Source organism: Kogia breviceps, chromosome 4 (assembly GCF_026419965.1).
Source record: "Kogia breviceps isolate mKogBre1 chromosome 4, mKogBre1 haplotype 1, whole genome shotgun sequence".
NCBI classification, from domain to species: domain Eukaryota; kingdom Metazoa; phylum Chordata; class Mammalia; order Artiodactyla; family Physeteridae; genus Kogia; species Kogia breviceps.
In genome coordinates, this window is record NC_081313.1 from 175,925,054 (window position 1) to 175,939,994 (window position 14,941).

General features: G+C 58.6%; 1 protein-coding gene across 1 annotated transcript; it reads right to left on the bottom strand.

The window, feature by feature from the left end:
- Positions 1–1,644: 1,644 nt before the first annotated feature.
- On the bottom strand, positions 1,645–14,275 carry PIN1 (peptidylprolyl cis/trans isomerase, NIMA-interacting 1). The gene is made up of 5 exons (XM_059059837.2): positions 14,171–14,275; positions 13,781–13,997; positions 11,583–11,795; positions 3,208–3,318; positions 1,645–2,273 (listed from the first exon to the last, which is right to left on the bottom strand). The coding sequence occupies exons 2-5, from the start codon at positions 13,836–13,838 to the stop codon at positions 2,164–2,166; spliced, it is 492 nt and encodes a 163-aa protein (XP_058915820.1). The 5' UTR covers positions 13,839–13,997; positions 14,171–14,275; the 3' UTR covers positions 1,645–2,163.
- Positions 14,276–14,941: the final 666 nt, after the last annotated feature.

The window sequence follows — 14,941 nt, forward strand, 5'->3', positions numbered from 1 at the left end:
GCAGGAGGGGTGTGGAGCAGGTGACAGAAGCCACGGCTCGTGAATCATGCATGCTGAGTGGGCTCTGGGGGCATGCTTACCAAAGAGCAATGTTCTTTTGTGTCGGGTTTTGGCCGCTGCACAGCTAGACACAGGAAGAGGGAGGTCCATGGAGGCAGGTGGTCAGGTCACGCCCACCCAGATGGGGGACCCCCGGGTCACACAGGACAGACACACACCTAAGGCCAACTAGTCACATGGGCACATGCAGGCTTGGGCACACACACACACACACACACATGCCCAAATGACAGGCAGTGACACAGAAATTTCCCTGGGACTTCCCTGGCGGTCCACTGATTAGGACTCTGTGCTTCCACTGCAGGGGGCACAGGTTCGATCCCTGGTCAGCGAACTAAGATCCCCCAAACTGTGTGGCTTGGCCAAAAGAAAGAGAAAATTTCCCTGCCAGCCCCACACATCTCAGATGCCTGGGAGCCCAGTGAGACCTTCCCCGGGCCTTTGGTGCTGAGAGTGAGGCACAGGCCCATCCTCCGGTGGTGCCTTGGAGCAGGACCCTGAAAACCCTTCCGCCCCCAAGTACTCGTTTCCAATCCTTCCCAGAGGCTCCTTTGGACCTGGAGGGGTGCAGTGGCTCCCCCCACACCACAGAACGGTTGGCGCAGACAGCAGGGCTGCTGCCTGCCTTGTGGCCTCCACGGGTGGTGAGAGAGGATTCTGCCTGGAGGCGCAGCCAACCAGCCGGCTCTCCCCAGCCCACCAGAGCTGAGAGGAAATTCATTAAACCTTCCTGATGACAAACGCTCTGGCAGGCAGCAGGCAGAGAGAGATGGCTCCAGAGCTGGCCAGATGGGAGTCGGCCCAGGTGGCTGTTTGAGACTCCGGGCTTTTATCAGAGACTCAGCTCCGCAAACCTCCTGACTGACCTGAGCCCCCAGCCCAGGCCCTGGCCCCAGGGCAGCTACGAGGAGGTGATGGACAAGAGGTGGGCCGCACCCCAGCCCCCAACCTGAAGAGGAGGAAGAGCCCCCCCACCCCCCCACCCCCATGTGCCACAGGGGTACCCTCTGCTCCACGACAGCCCCACCCCCAGAGGGCAGGGCAGGATCTCTGCTCTCAGAGGCGCTTGGCAGGGTCCCCCCACCAGGCTGGCCCCCTGCTGCCATGGTAACAGCACCTGCAGAGGCCACAGGACCCAAGCACAACCTGCCAGAGTGACAGGGAAGCAGGCCTCAGGGTGCTGGGCGTAGTTCATTCTAACTCAAGTGGCCCATAGGCGTTGAGGGGGTTGGTGGGAGGGGGGCGGCGAGAGCGCTCAGGGCACGGGGGCTTCAATCTGGCTCCCCGAGCATGCCCTGCTCCACCTGACCTGCTGAATCCAGAGCTGGGGGGTCAGGGCCCTTGCGTTCCAGGACATTCTTGAACACCCAAGTGTGAGGACCGCTGGCGCTGAGCGGTGCTCCACGTCCCCGAGTCTGGCTGCTGCTAGGAGGCCCCCAAGCCTGGGAAGAGGAGAGGCTTCTCAGGGAGGAAAGGTGGCCTGGACACCTGGATGCCAGGGATGGTGGGAGATGACCGCTCCCCCAGCCGTGCCCCACTCACTCACCTCCGCAGGGAGGAAATGAGAGACACGGACAGCAGAACAGTGGTTCCAGGTTTAATCGAGGCTGGGGAAGGTGCTGCACTGCTGCTTAGAGAGGGCCCCCAAGAGGCAGGCAGCCTGGGCCCCAGGCGGAGCATTTGCTTTTTGCAACTGAATAGACGGAGGTGGCAAAACCAGAAACAACTCAAGGCCCCCCTGCCCCCGTCCTGGACCTGGGGGGGACACAGGGGGCGGCTCAGCTAACCAGGCCTTCTCTTTGGGACAGGTCACCCCCAGCCCTCGGATCTGGAAGCCCTGCGAGCCTCTCCACCCTACGCCCTTCTGAAGTCAATTCCTAAAGGGGAGGGGAGTCTGGCAGGGAGCCCCTGGTGGTGAAGAACCCCCCTCCCAGCCATTTTGGGATCAATAAATACTGTGTGACACGAGCAGGGAGGGGTACCCACTGGTCAGCGGCAGCAGGGAGCGGAGTCTGCGCACCCAGCCACCCTGTCCCGCACCCACCCCGGGGGGCGCGGGTGTGTGTGTGTGTGTGTGTGGCAGGCGTGGGCCGTCCACACCCCTCACTCCGTGCGCAGGATGATGTGGATGCCAGAATCCGTGAACACGGGCCCGCTCATCTCCCCTGTCCGCAGTGCAAAGGAGGCGTCTTCAAATGGCTTCTGCATCTGACCTGGGGAAGGAAGCATGAGGCATGGCAGGCGGGGGGTCAAGACCCGGGCTGCGGGCCAGGACCAGGCAGGGCAGGCAGATGGGGCTCCCACCTGCACCCCCGGGCACTCATTTGGATTCATCCATCACGTGGTTTATGGCCCGGTCACAGCGGCGAGTGGGGCCCAGCTGAGGGCGGCAGGGCAATTAGGGAGGCCCCCCCCGGAAGGCTGAGGACAGCCCCAGGGATGAGGGAAGAGTTGCGGTCTCTGCCGCGCACGTAGAGACGCGTGCTAGGGACGAACTGGTCTCCCTGCCCCGGTCCCCAGCCCCTGCCACACTGTCTGTCTCCCCTGCCTCCTGGGGCGGGCAGGCGGTGCACAGACCCTTGCTGGCTCCCCGACACCCCTCGCCCCATCCTGGGCCCCTCCCTGATGCTCTGTAGACCCCAGGGATGGAGTGGGAAGGAGGCGGAGGCCTGGTTCCCTCCTCTCCTCCCTTTTCCACAGCCCCAGCTGGAGAGGCCTGAACTCGGGGTTGCTGATCTGCCCGCCTCCTCCCCTCACCCCTGGCTTCCCCACCCATGAGGGCAGGGCAGGGGATGCCGGGGGACATGCCCTGGGGCTCTAAGGGGCCCCAGCCTTACACCTCCAACAGGAGGAGACGAAATGGCAGCGAGCACCCACCTTGGTGGGCCCGTGATGGGGACAACTGAGCAGAGGGACGTACGGATGGACTCCCCACCGCAGGAGAGCATGGCGCTGGGGAGAAGGCTCTGCGGCCACCACCCCCAGCCAGGAGGCCTCTGAGCCCTGCGGGAGGGACTTTGCTGCCACCTGGTGGCCTCCAAAGGCCCGTGCGACAGGCGTTACCCCTCCTGATCTCTAGGTTGTGGGTGGGCGCTGGCGGGTCAGAGGCTCTTGCCGGGGGTTTGGTGGTGCCCGTTCGTCGCGCACCTCTGCTGAAGGCACCCAGGTCTCCCCTGGCCTTGGCGGAGCTGCAGTCGCTGAACTGTGAGGCCAGAGATTCAAAGTCCTCTTCTCCCGACTTAATCTTCTGGATGTAGCCTGTGAGGGGGGCACACAGGGAGACCTCCCCGTCAGGGCTGGGGCGGGGCAGAGGGCCCCAGGGAGGGCGGCACTCCACTCAGAAAGTGCCTTTCCCGTGCACGCACACCGTGACCCTGGGGTGACCGTGACAGCCAGCTGCTCTCACGTCCCATCCCAATGCCGCCCGCTCCGTCGCTCGCCACCACACACACTCAGCAGCATACCACGCACATAGCATGGCCTCTTCCTACCCTCACACACACTCTGAGAGAAAATCTACCCCCCGGGCCTTGCTGGGGAGGACAGCAGAAGACAGAACAGAAGTTAAAAAGGGACACTGGGACCCAGGGGTACCCCAAGAGCCCCAGGGCAGTGGTGGAAGCCCCAGTGGAGAATTTTCTAGAGGCTTCTAGGAGAAAGGCAGGAGGCCAGGGCGCCAGCCCAACTCTGCCACGGGAGACGGCTGGGTCCTCCGCCCGTGGGCCTCAGTCGTCTCATCTGTCCTGAGGAAGGCCAGGGCCGCTTACTGGGGTACAGTGAAGAGACCCAGCGGCGGCCTAGCCGGGGCTCGGGAAGGGACACGCGTCATTCCCACAGACTGCGCCCCAGAGACAGCAGGGTGTGTTGGTAGCGCACCAGATCCACCCTCTGTGCAGCGCAAACTGTCCCCATTGGGTACCGATTCTCCCCAGAGGGACAGGGGGGCTGGGCTGATGGGAGGGAAGGAAAAGGAGGACTGAGGGGAAGGGCTCCCAGCAGAGGGCGCCAGGGGGCAGCACCGAGCACCTATGTGACTCTCACAGACGCTGTGTGTGCGGGGTAGGGAAGGGCCCCGCCAGCCACTCTCCTGAGTCCAGGCAGGAGCCTTTGGAGCAAGAACCCGTCCTGTCCTCCCCAGACCACCACCGGACAGCCCCTTGCCTCGAGCTAGGCCTGCATGGCTTCCCTGACAGCCACTCTCCCGGGGGGCGTTATCGCTGAGGCCCCTGGGGGGACCAGGGGCCATGCACCGCCCCCCACCCCCCCCAGTTTAGCGATGGGACACCAGCCCGCGCTGGATGTGAGAGCCACCCTGTGACACCCAGCGGTGGGTTTCTGAACTCCATGGTGACACCTCTACCCGTTGCTCCTGTCTGACCTAAACGAGGCTGTGACACGCCCGGCACCTCTCTGAGCACCACAGGGACACTGCGGATTAATCTACCTGGCGCTCTGAGGCCAGACACGCAGCCAGGCCACCTGCCTAATGCTCGGCTGGTGCAAACTTCACCTCGGCCCACGGGTCTCCGACTCCCGTCCGACCTCCTGTCCGACCTCCACGTCACTGTTATCCATCTATCTCCCTGGGACGACGGCGACAGCACACCTGTCACTCCCCGCCCACCCCCGTCTCACTGCACGTCACAGCAGCAACCTGCTCGGCTGCTCCCACGGCTGTCCCGGTAACCCGCCTCCCCCGTGTGCCTTTCACTCTCGTCCTGTCCTGACCGTCCCCCCTTTGCTTCTGAGCCTCAACTGTCAGTCATTTGCCAGCAGGCCACAGCGACCCGCAGCACAGTGCCCGGCACAGGCAGACACCTTGACAAATGGCACTTGCTGTCACCATCCTGTTCCCCGGTCCGTGTGGGCTGTGCCAGCCGGTGATGAGGCTGCCCCTACTTCTCTCTGAGCTGCCCACCCCTGGTCCCCCTCGGCCGCACCTCGCCGTCTGCGCTGGCCGTCACCGCGATACGCTGCCTGCTCAGGCAGGCTCTCCGTCGGGCGTGACACAAGCCCCACCCTCTGTGGACTGCACGCCGCCGCCGCAGTGGCTTCTGCCGGAACGCTCTGCTGTGCTCCCGGCACCGCCCTGGGGCTGCCAGGCAGGTGGTCCCCCTGTGCCAGACGCATTCACGGGTGACTGCGATCTGAACCGGATGTCACTAGGATACCCCTCCTCTACCTCCTCCTCTCCCTGGATTCTGGCGGCATCCTCACCCTCACCCGGGCAGCACCAAGGCATCTCCTCTCTCTTCTGCCTGGACCTCAGTTAACACCAGCCAGGGAATCCTGAGCGCACAGTGCCCCCCACTGCACCTGCCTGCCTCCAGGTACCTTGGGGGGCACTGCTGCACATGCCCAGCACTTGGGGAGTCAGGCCCAGCCTTGAGCCCTGTACAAGCACTCCCCTGTCGCATCCTCCAGCAGCTGGAGCCGTGGGCACAGTGGTAGGGAACCCCCGAGACTAGCTGGCCTGGCCAAGGTGTGCACACAGTGCATGTGCGCAAGCCACAGCAGCCTGAAGACTGAATAAAAGCCAAGCTTTTGCTCCCCCCGCCATAGTTTTTTGTTCGTTTGTTTTGGGGGGGGGGGTTATTTGGCCAGCCGCATGGCTTGTGGGATCTTAGTTCACTGGGCCCTCGGCAGTGAAAGCAAAGTCCTAACCACTGGAATGCCAAAGAATTCCCATGCCCCCCAGAGTTCATAGCACCCAAATCTTCCTCTGACCAGCCAACTCTCTCAGAAAAGATTCTGCTTGGATGGGAGCCCGAAATGATTTTGTTTAAAGAAACGCTTCCTTCCTGAGCTTCCCTTTCAAAAGCTGACCTTCAGGGGTCTGGCCACATGTCAAGATGCAAGGCTACATTCAGAATCCCCTGTGTCCCCTCAGCTCAGTCTTACATCCCCCATGGTGTCCCGCCCAGTCTTGCCCCAGCAAGACACACACCCCCAGCTCTCAGCCTTTGCTTAACCTTTGTTTAATCGTCTCTTCCCACCTGAAGCTCATCTGCTGTCCTCTGGTCTCACCCAGGACTCTACCTAAGGCCCCAGTAGGCGAGGTGCCTCCCTGGGCCCTGCATTTACCCCTTTCCTGTTTGTGCGTCTGTTGCTGCCTCATACGGGGAGGACAGGGACCAGGTCGGCCTTGCTCACTGCTGTGTCCCCAGCTCCCCGTGCTGTGCACTGAACAGGTGTTCACTAATGTTGAAGGGATTCGTGAAAAAATGAGACAGAAACAGGTCGCGGGGAAGGAGAGAGAGGGATCCACCACTGGGTTCTGTAGATGGAAATGCTGGAATCTCATGCCTCTTTTCTGTGAACCTCAGGCTCAAATGCTACAGCGGAGGCAAGAAAGAAAGTGCAAACCAGACACCCTGGGCGGCTCCCAGCAATGCCCTGCCTCACCCGACTGGCAACACCCCCTACCCAGACAGCGTCCATCTAACCCTCACCCAACGGGGCAGCTGAGACAGAGCAGGGTGGATTGTGGACCCCAACTACTGTGTTCGCATTCCAGCTCTACCAATCCTGAGCTCTGCAACCCTGGTACGTGACTTCGTCTCTTGGAGCTTCACTTGCCTGGTCTGTAAAATGGGCTAATTATCAGCTCTGACCTTGGAGGGCTGCTGTGAAGGGTAAAGGAATTACTGCCAGAACAGTGCCTGGTGCAGAGTGAGTGCCTGACAATTACTAGCTGTCAGTCCATAAATAATATGGGTTGAATGTTTATGTCCCTCCAGAATTCATATATTGAAGTCCTAACCCTCCAACGTGATGATATTTGGACACAGGGCTTTTGCTGAAGTAATTAAGGTTAAGTCATAAGGGAGGGGCCCTGATCTGACAGGATTAGTGTCCTTTAAGAAGAGACACCAAAAAGCTCTCTCTCTCTTTCCCCACTGCAGGCACTGAGGTAAGGTCTGGTGAGCACACAAAAGGTGGTCATCTGCAAGCCAAGGAGAGAGGCCTCAGAAGAAAACAAACCTGTCGACACCTTGATCTTGGACTTCCCCAGCCTCCAGAACTGTGAGAAATAAATGTCTGTGTTTAAGCCACCCAGCCTATGGTATTCTGTCATAGCAGCCTGAGCTGCACCATAATTATTTCAGGGCAAGTGAGTGAACAAACAGACTAGTCTCTGACTCTAAAAAGGTTTAGATGGGACCTCCCTGGAGGTTCAGTGGTTAAGACTCTGCGCTTCCAATGCAGGGCACGTGGGTTATACCCCTGGTCGGGGAACTAAGATCCCACATGCTGCACAGCACGGCCAGAAAAAATTAAAAGGTTTAGAGACAAACTAGGGAAGGGATCTGGACCTGGGAAAAAGGTGACAGGATTAGGTCTGCCTTCCTTCAAGGCCCAAATCCCAGCAGGGGGTGCCTAGAGAGGCCAGAGACCCAGCCTGAAACCAGCAGGCTAGAAGGGAGCCACCCACCTTGGGTGGGGACACTGGAACAAAGGTGCTCACTGACCCTCAGGCCCTGGGCATGTGGGAGGGGTGGGAGTAGGCAGGGAGGGCTTCTCCGTGGCCTGGCTTCCTTACACAAGGACACTGGCAATGACAGGCAGCCGGTCCCCAGATCCCTGACAAGCCTGTGGCCGCAGCCCAGCAGCTGCAGAGGAGCCAGCATTGGGAAAAGGAGCCTCAGCAGAAAATGTGGACGCACTGCCGGCAGCCTGTCCCCTTGGGGCAAGTGGGGAGCACAGGACCTAAAAGCGAACTGATGGACCCAGGCTGCCAGCTGCAGAGTGTGCTGCCCAAATCCGGATCTCTTTTTCACCTGGAACAAGCCCACGACAAGAACAGGGGAGGGGGAACAACATCCACTTTCACGAAAGAGGAAGCCAAGCGCACGCGCGCGCAAAGCTTGCTGATGTGGCACGCGAGTGTTTGGTTACCGAGAGCACCGTGGCCCGGGCCATCTCACTGCACTCTCGTGATGACCCCCGAGGGGGCCTGCCTCAGCCCCATCTCAGGACACTGAATAAAACCACAGGCCAAGGTCACTGGAGGGTCTGCACGCTAAACCCACCAGGCCTCCCACATCCTGGCCCAGAGCTCCACCCATGGGCCATGGGGAAGCAGCAGGGAGCTCTTGGTAGGCAGAAGCCTTGTCCAGACCACGGTCCCCACCACACACTCCTAAATGACTGGGGTCGAGGCTCTGCTGTGTAGACAGCAAGTGGCCGACACTGAGCCCATTGCTCTGCTGAGCATTCAGCTGCTGGCTGGACCCTGGATCTTCATGGCCACCCTGTCCTCATCCTGCAGATGAGGCAACGGAGGCTCTGAGAGTAAAGACACTTGCTTGAAGCTACACCGCTGGCAGCAAGATCCATCTCTGTGTGACTCCAGGGCTGGGCCACACTGGTTCTGACCTTACCCCACCCCTGCCCCTCTAATCCACCACCCCGTCCTCCCGATTCTGCCTCCTAAATCTCTCTAGTATCTACTCTACCTGCTTCCTACCTGCCCCAAGTTCAGGTCACAGTGTTTCTCGTTGCAATTCCTCCCACAGCTTCTACCAGGCCCCCTGGTACAGGCAGGCATGTCGGACCCCTGCTAACACTCCCGAGTGTGCACTGACTTAAGGCTAGGCCCCAGGGCCCAGCTGCTTACTGGGCACACCCCCAGACACCCCTTCCCAAGACCCAGGCTGACCTCAGCAGCCCCAGGCTCCCACTGCAGTGTGAGCCCCACCGGACACATCCCTGTCCATTCTAGAGATGGGTTGGGGGGCAGCCTCACCTGCCACTCCCAGGCAGTCCCCAGGGCCCAACAGCTTTCCTTCCACGTGATGCTCAGATATCCCCATGTCCACCTGCCCTCTCTGGCCAGGACTGTCGCAAGGGCTTCTGTCTCTGGCCTGCTGCTCTGCTGAATGCAGGTCCTCTCACGGTTGCCTTGCCAACGTCTCTTCCTCAGACCCTCAGCCCTCCCCAGACTGTGCCTCTCCCCAGTCCCCTCAACCAGTGATGGCACCTCCTGCTGTTCAATCTCCAAGTGCCCGTCACCTCTTGCTCACTCTCATGTGGTTCGGAAGCCTCAGAACAGGGACCACTCTAGGAGCTAGGAGGACCCAAGAGGTCAACTCGTGATTCCTCTGGGTTTCCTGCCACGTCCTCTTCCCCTGGGGCCGCCAGACCCCACTCACTGCTCACAGCTCACCGCTGCTGGTCCAGCCAGCCTGGGCCCTGGGCCTTCTGGCTTTCTTGGTCCGTCACCCTCCAGCCACACGGCTCTTTCCTAAAAGCCAGCGCCACAGGGCCCCCCTCCCAGTCACACATGGCCATGTGTCTCCTGCTGTCTCCGGGAAAGGACCCAAACTCTTGGCCTCACTCCGGGCCGTCCTCCACCTGGCTGGGACCTGCCCTTGAGAAGTCTCCTCCCTCTTCAGTCCCCTGCGCAGCCTTCCCCCGAGTCCCACCCACAGCTCAGCCACAGGCCTTCATTTCTGCTGCTTCCTCTGCCAGGGATCCTTCTCGCTTCCTCCTGATTCAGAAAACCAGCCTGCGATCGCCGCCGCGGGCCAGGCTTTGTGTTGGGTGGCAGGGACACAGTAAGGGAAAGAGACAGATCCAGTCCCTGCCCTCACAGAGCTCAGGAGGTGAGCTCTTTGAATCTGCCTTCAAGATTCTGTGCAAGAACTTGGCTCTGCTCTACAAGGCTGGGAGGTAGGAGGCTAAGAGGTGCCATTTATCAGGTGCCAGACACTGTATGGAGGGTGTAGGTGTGGGTATAGGTGTGTTTAAGTAATAGCCCACGGGCCAGGGACTTCCCTGGTTGGCGCAGTGGTTAAGAATCCACCTGCGAATGCAGGGGACACGGGTTTGATCCCTGATCCAGTAAGATCCCACACGCCACAGAGCAACTAAGCCCGTGTGCCACAGCTACTGAGCTCGTGTGCCACAACTACTGAAGCCCATGCGCCTAGAGCCTGTGCTCCACAACAAGAGACGCCACCACAATGAGAAGCCCACGCACCGCAACGAAGAGTAGCCTCCGCTCACCGCAACTAGAGAAAGCCCGCACGCAGCAATGAAGACCCAATGCAACCAGAAATAAATAACTAACTAAAAAAAATAAAATAAAATCCCACCGGCCAAGTCCCGGACCAGTGATGTCATAGCAAAACAACAGCCAATATGGACTGATTATGCCAGGGCTGTGCTAACAACAACCATCATAATAGCCACCAGCAATTACAGAACATTTACTAGATGCCAAGGCTGTTATTCATGCTTTACTGCATTAGGTCAGAGTCTTCTCGAGCACCCTATGCAGTGGGTCCGATTATCGTAACGCTAATTTCACAAGTGAAAAGATTGAGGCTCTGAGATGTTAAGTAACATGCTCCAGGTCACACGGCCAGGACCTGGCAGAGCTGGATGGGCACCCAGGCTATTGGGGCATGGGAGAGAGACGGGGTATGTGGGGTTGGAGGGCCCAGGAGGGGTCTGGGATCTCTGGTGAGAGAGGCTGAGTGGATGATGAAACCACACGTGTGATCCAGGCCAGCACTGTCCAACAGAACTTCCTGCAAGGATGGAAACATTCTCTATCTGTACTGTCCAAGATGGCAGCCACTAGCCACATATGGCTACTGAAGAGTGTGCCCAGTGTGACTGAGAACCCAATCTTTAATATGACTTAAATTTAATTAATTTAAATGGAAATAACCACATGTAGGTGGTGGTGGCCACACTGGACAGCTCTAGACCAGGGTGCTGCGAACTATGTCCCATGGGTCAAATCCTGCTGTTTTTGTAAATAAAGTTTTATTGGCACACAGCCGCACCCGTCTGTTTACATATCATCATCTATGGCTGCTATGGAGTTACCAAGCAGAGCTGACAGAGACTGTATGGCCCGCAAAACCTAAAATATTTACCATCTGGCCTTTTCAGAAAAAGTTTGCCTACCGACTGCTGCTCTAGACTGTGGAGGAAACACAGAACAGAACGAGGACCAGCCTCCTCCTTCAGGGCAGAGTTAATTCACCGACTCTGCCTTTCCAACCTCCCTCCTGACCCATCCATACATGTGCCCCAGGACCCTGCTTGATGATACTACTATCAAGGATAGCTCCCACTGAACGAGGACCCACTGTGTGCCACACACTTTCTCATCTGAGTTTTCACGATGGCCCTTGGAGGCAGGTATATGATGATGCCCATTTTACAGAGGTGAAAACTGAGTCTCAAGGAAGCAACGTGAATGTCCCAAAGTCAAGGAGCTTATAGTGGCATGGCTACCGTCTGAACCCAGGTCTGCCAGCCCCAAGGTTGGGTCCTCCCCACCTACACTGGCTCACCCTCAAATACCAGCTGGAGGGGAAAAGGACAGGCAGCCGTGAGAGGCAGGCTTGTGTCATGTACAGGCACTTCCAGGTCTGTCAAGGCCACAGCTGACAGCTGAGCAAGCTGGGGTAGAGGGTCTGGCATGATTTCTACAAGGCCCAGTCTGGTCCCTGGGGAGAGGGACCTGCCCCCACCCAGACCCTGTCTCCACCTCTGCTCACCATTGATCAGCTCCAGAGCCTCCTCCTTGGTCCGGGTGATCTTCTCCTGCCGCCAGGACGAGGGCCGCCGTGACTGGCTGTGCTTGACCAGCAGGTGCGAGCAGCGGACCCTGGCGGGCTCCCCTTGTCCATTTTTGCCGCCACCAGTGCTATTGCCACTCGGCCGCTCCCACTGGCTGGCGTTAGTGATGTGATTGAAGTAGTACACCCGGCCTGGAAGAGGGGGGAGTGGAATTCAGCTGGGACCTGCTCCAGAGGACACCACCGTGAGGCCGTGATAAGGGACTGGCCAATGAGATGCCTCCATTCAGCCAACCCACTGCTGTCCACCAGTGCCACCAGGCCTTAGGGAGCTAACATTCTAGGTGGGGGCAGACAGACACCAAATAAGCAATAAGACCACATTATAACTTCAGTCATTCATAACTTCAAGGGGGAAAATAACCCCAGGTGAGGAAGAAAGGTTCCAAGCGTGCACTCAGCAGCCAGACCGCCCGTTCAAATCTGCCACTCACTCACTGTATGATCAACCTTCCCTGGGCCTCGGTTTTCTCACCTGTAAAATGGAGATAACAGCAATACCTGCCTGAAGGGTTGCTGTAAGGGCCGTATGAGCTCATATCTGTAACGTGCTTAGGATAGCACCTGGCACACATTAGGAGTGCGGTAGCAACTATTATGTCCATTTTATAGACCACAAAACTAAGCAACACTTCCTGGGTGTTTACTCTGTTCCAGACACCTATGGGGGAGGCAGGAACTGTACCCATGTGCGTCAGACACAAAAGCTCTGCTCTTTTCCCCTACCCAGTGTACTCTGCTGCAGAACGGGGGAGGGGGGGGCAGCATTATTGGGGCCAGAGTTACCCAGAGACTAAGGAGCATGGAGTGAAGGCCGCAAACAAGAAGCTTGAAGTAGGACCCAGTAGAGACAGGGTGTCATTCCAGGGGCGGAGAGTTTGCCTGGGTTATGTGGAGGACTTGTGCCCACCACTGTGAAGGGCTGGATGTCACCCACGGGGAACACTGTTAGGGTTGAACTGGGAAGAAATGGAGGGAGTGGGGGCCCAGAATTGGGCAGAGCATCAGCTTTATGCTGCAGGTCACAGCCACAGGCCAGGGCTGCAGCAGGGTGGGTGACAGCTGAGCCACTGACTGCCTCTAAAACCTTGGCAATGGGCTCCATCTCCCTGAACCTCAGTTTTCTCATCTGAAAAGTGGGGGTGAGGTGAGAGAATAAGGACACCAAACCTCATGGGGTTAATGTGGAGAGTTGATGATGATGTATGCAAAGTGCTCACCAGAGCTCCTGGCGTTCAATAAATCGGAATTCTTACTGCGAGCTCTGGTCCAGCGGACCTCAGTGTATCTCAGTGGTTTGCAGTGACAAGGGCAGGGGCTGTGGAGTCAGCCTGACTGGATTTTAACCCAGCCCCCACCCCCTGAAATGAATGACCTTGAGCGAGTTCCTTCAGTTTTCTGGCCTCAGTTTCCTGACCTGCAAAATGGGAGTAATAACTACCCACCTTCCAGAATTGCAGCCATTCAGAGAAAGGAAACACCTAAAACGCTTGACACAGTGCTTGGCACTGAGATAAACGTGCCCTATTATTGACATTATTATTGGGGGAAAAGCCTTAAATCGGGTCCCGGAGCACAGGGGGATGTTCTCAGGCAGAATACGACCGGGTGGATATCGCAAACTCAGAATTAGTTATGGATGGCAGCAGGCATGTTAGCAGTAGGAGGTTGTGGACCCGAGGCCGAGCAACCCTGGGGCCCCGCCCTGAGCATGGGGTTGGGGTGTCCTCCCCCAGGGGTGCCCCCTGGGCCCAGCGGGGTGCAAAGACCTTCTCCTCGGACGTCAAGTGCATTAGGCCGAAAGAAAGGTGTCAGTCAGATCGGCAGGGCCAGGGCCATCGCCTGAGGGAGTGCCGAGGGATCACAGTCCCCCTACCACCCCGGCAGGGCGAGGGGCCTCTCCGGCCCCGCCCCTTGCCTCAGTTTCCTCAGGGTTCCCCACTCCTCAGGCTCGCAACCCCCACAGGGTGAGCCGGGCCGTCACCCTGGGACGACGCGGAGTAGCCAAGACCCCACGGCAATCGAGCGGCGGCGCCGCGCCCGAGGGGCGAGCTCGAGCCCTGCTTCCGCGGGCCCTCGCGGCCCCGCCCCAGCCCCAGCCCCGACCCCCACGGCACCTGAGCTGCGGCTCATGCGCTTCTCCCAGCCGGGTGGCAGCTTCTCCTCGTCCGCCATCTTCCCTCCTGCCGCAGAGCCCGCTCCGCCTCCGCTGCACCGCCTCTGCCGCCCGCGCCTGCCCACCGCCGCTGCCGATTGGCTGGACCCGCCCCGCACCGGGGCCTGGCGACGACACTCATTGGGCACCCCAACTGTCCGGACGGGCTCTCTGGCTTCCTATTGAGCAGAAGCGGGGGTGGGCGGGACCTCCCACGTTTTTACCTGGGCCCCGCCCCCGGTCGGCCTCACCCAGGCCCCGCCCTCCTCCTTTCCTCGGCCCCTAAGTGGTGGGAAAGGGACACGAGCCCTCCTTGTCAACGCCCTTTGCCGAGCTTCAAAGAAGTCCTCACCTCTCCTTTGCGTCCTTCGCCGCAGAGCTCATCCGATTGGCTACTGCAGCAGCAATTCCGCCTTTCTAAGCCGTACCCGGAGGGCCGCAGCTCCCCATGCGGAAGTGTCTGGTTTGTGTGGAGGTAACTGCAGCAGAGAAGGTTCTTGGCAGAGGCTGCGCTGCCTTTGCTGTTGCCATAGCAACGCAGTTACCTTGGTGATGAACAGCTAGGAACCCAGAAGCCTAAATTTGGCTCCTCCATCCTCCCTCTTCCCACCTGTTTCCTCCAGATGTCCAAAAGCTAGCCCACCTCCTTTTAATTTTTTGTGCAGGTCTCCTTCCCTATGCTACTGACCCAAACACCTTACACTTCCGTTGGAGTCTACTTTACTTCACCTATTTCCTCCCAGTCTGGCTTCTGCCTCCATCCTGGGTGACTAGTGGGTGTTGGCATTGCAATTCAGATGGGACAACATGGGAGGCGCGGGTGGGAGGATGATGAGCTCAGTTTGAGTCGATTTATTTTTTTAATTTATTTTTTATTTAAGTATAGTTGGATGAGTCAATTTGAAATTAAGTCTGTGGCACTCGTGGGACACTGAGGAGGTGGCTGGAGACCTAGGGCTGGAGATAGAAATGGGAGACAAGACACCAACAGGGGAGAATTCAACTACAGTTCATCTATAGCATAGACCCTTACATAACCGTTAAAAAGAATGAGGTGTAATGACATGAAACACAGGGAAACAAGTCTATGACAAAGTATAGAGGCAGGATGGGAGTTGTTAAG

Bases quoted from the DNA above. Each gene is read 5' to 3' on its own strand.
- PIN1 (XM_059059837.2), bottom strand. From the start codon at position 13,838: ATGGCGGACGAGGAGAAGCTGCCACCCGGCTGGGAGAAGCGCATGAGC. The intron at 11,796-13,780 runs GTGCCGTGGGGG...CCCCTCTTCCAG, and splicing joins GCGCATGAGCCGCAGCTCAG to GCCGGGTGTACTACTTCAAT. The intron at 2,274-3,207 runs GTGCGCGACGAA...TTCCTTCCCCAG, and splicing joins CCTGGGTGCCTTCAGCAGAG to GTCAGATGCAGAAGCCATTT.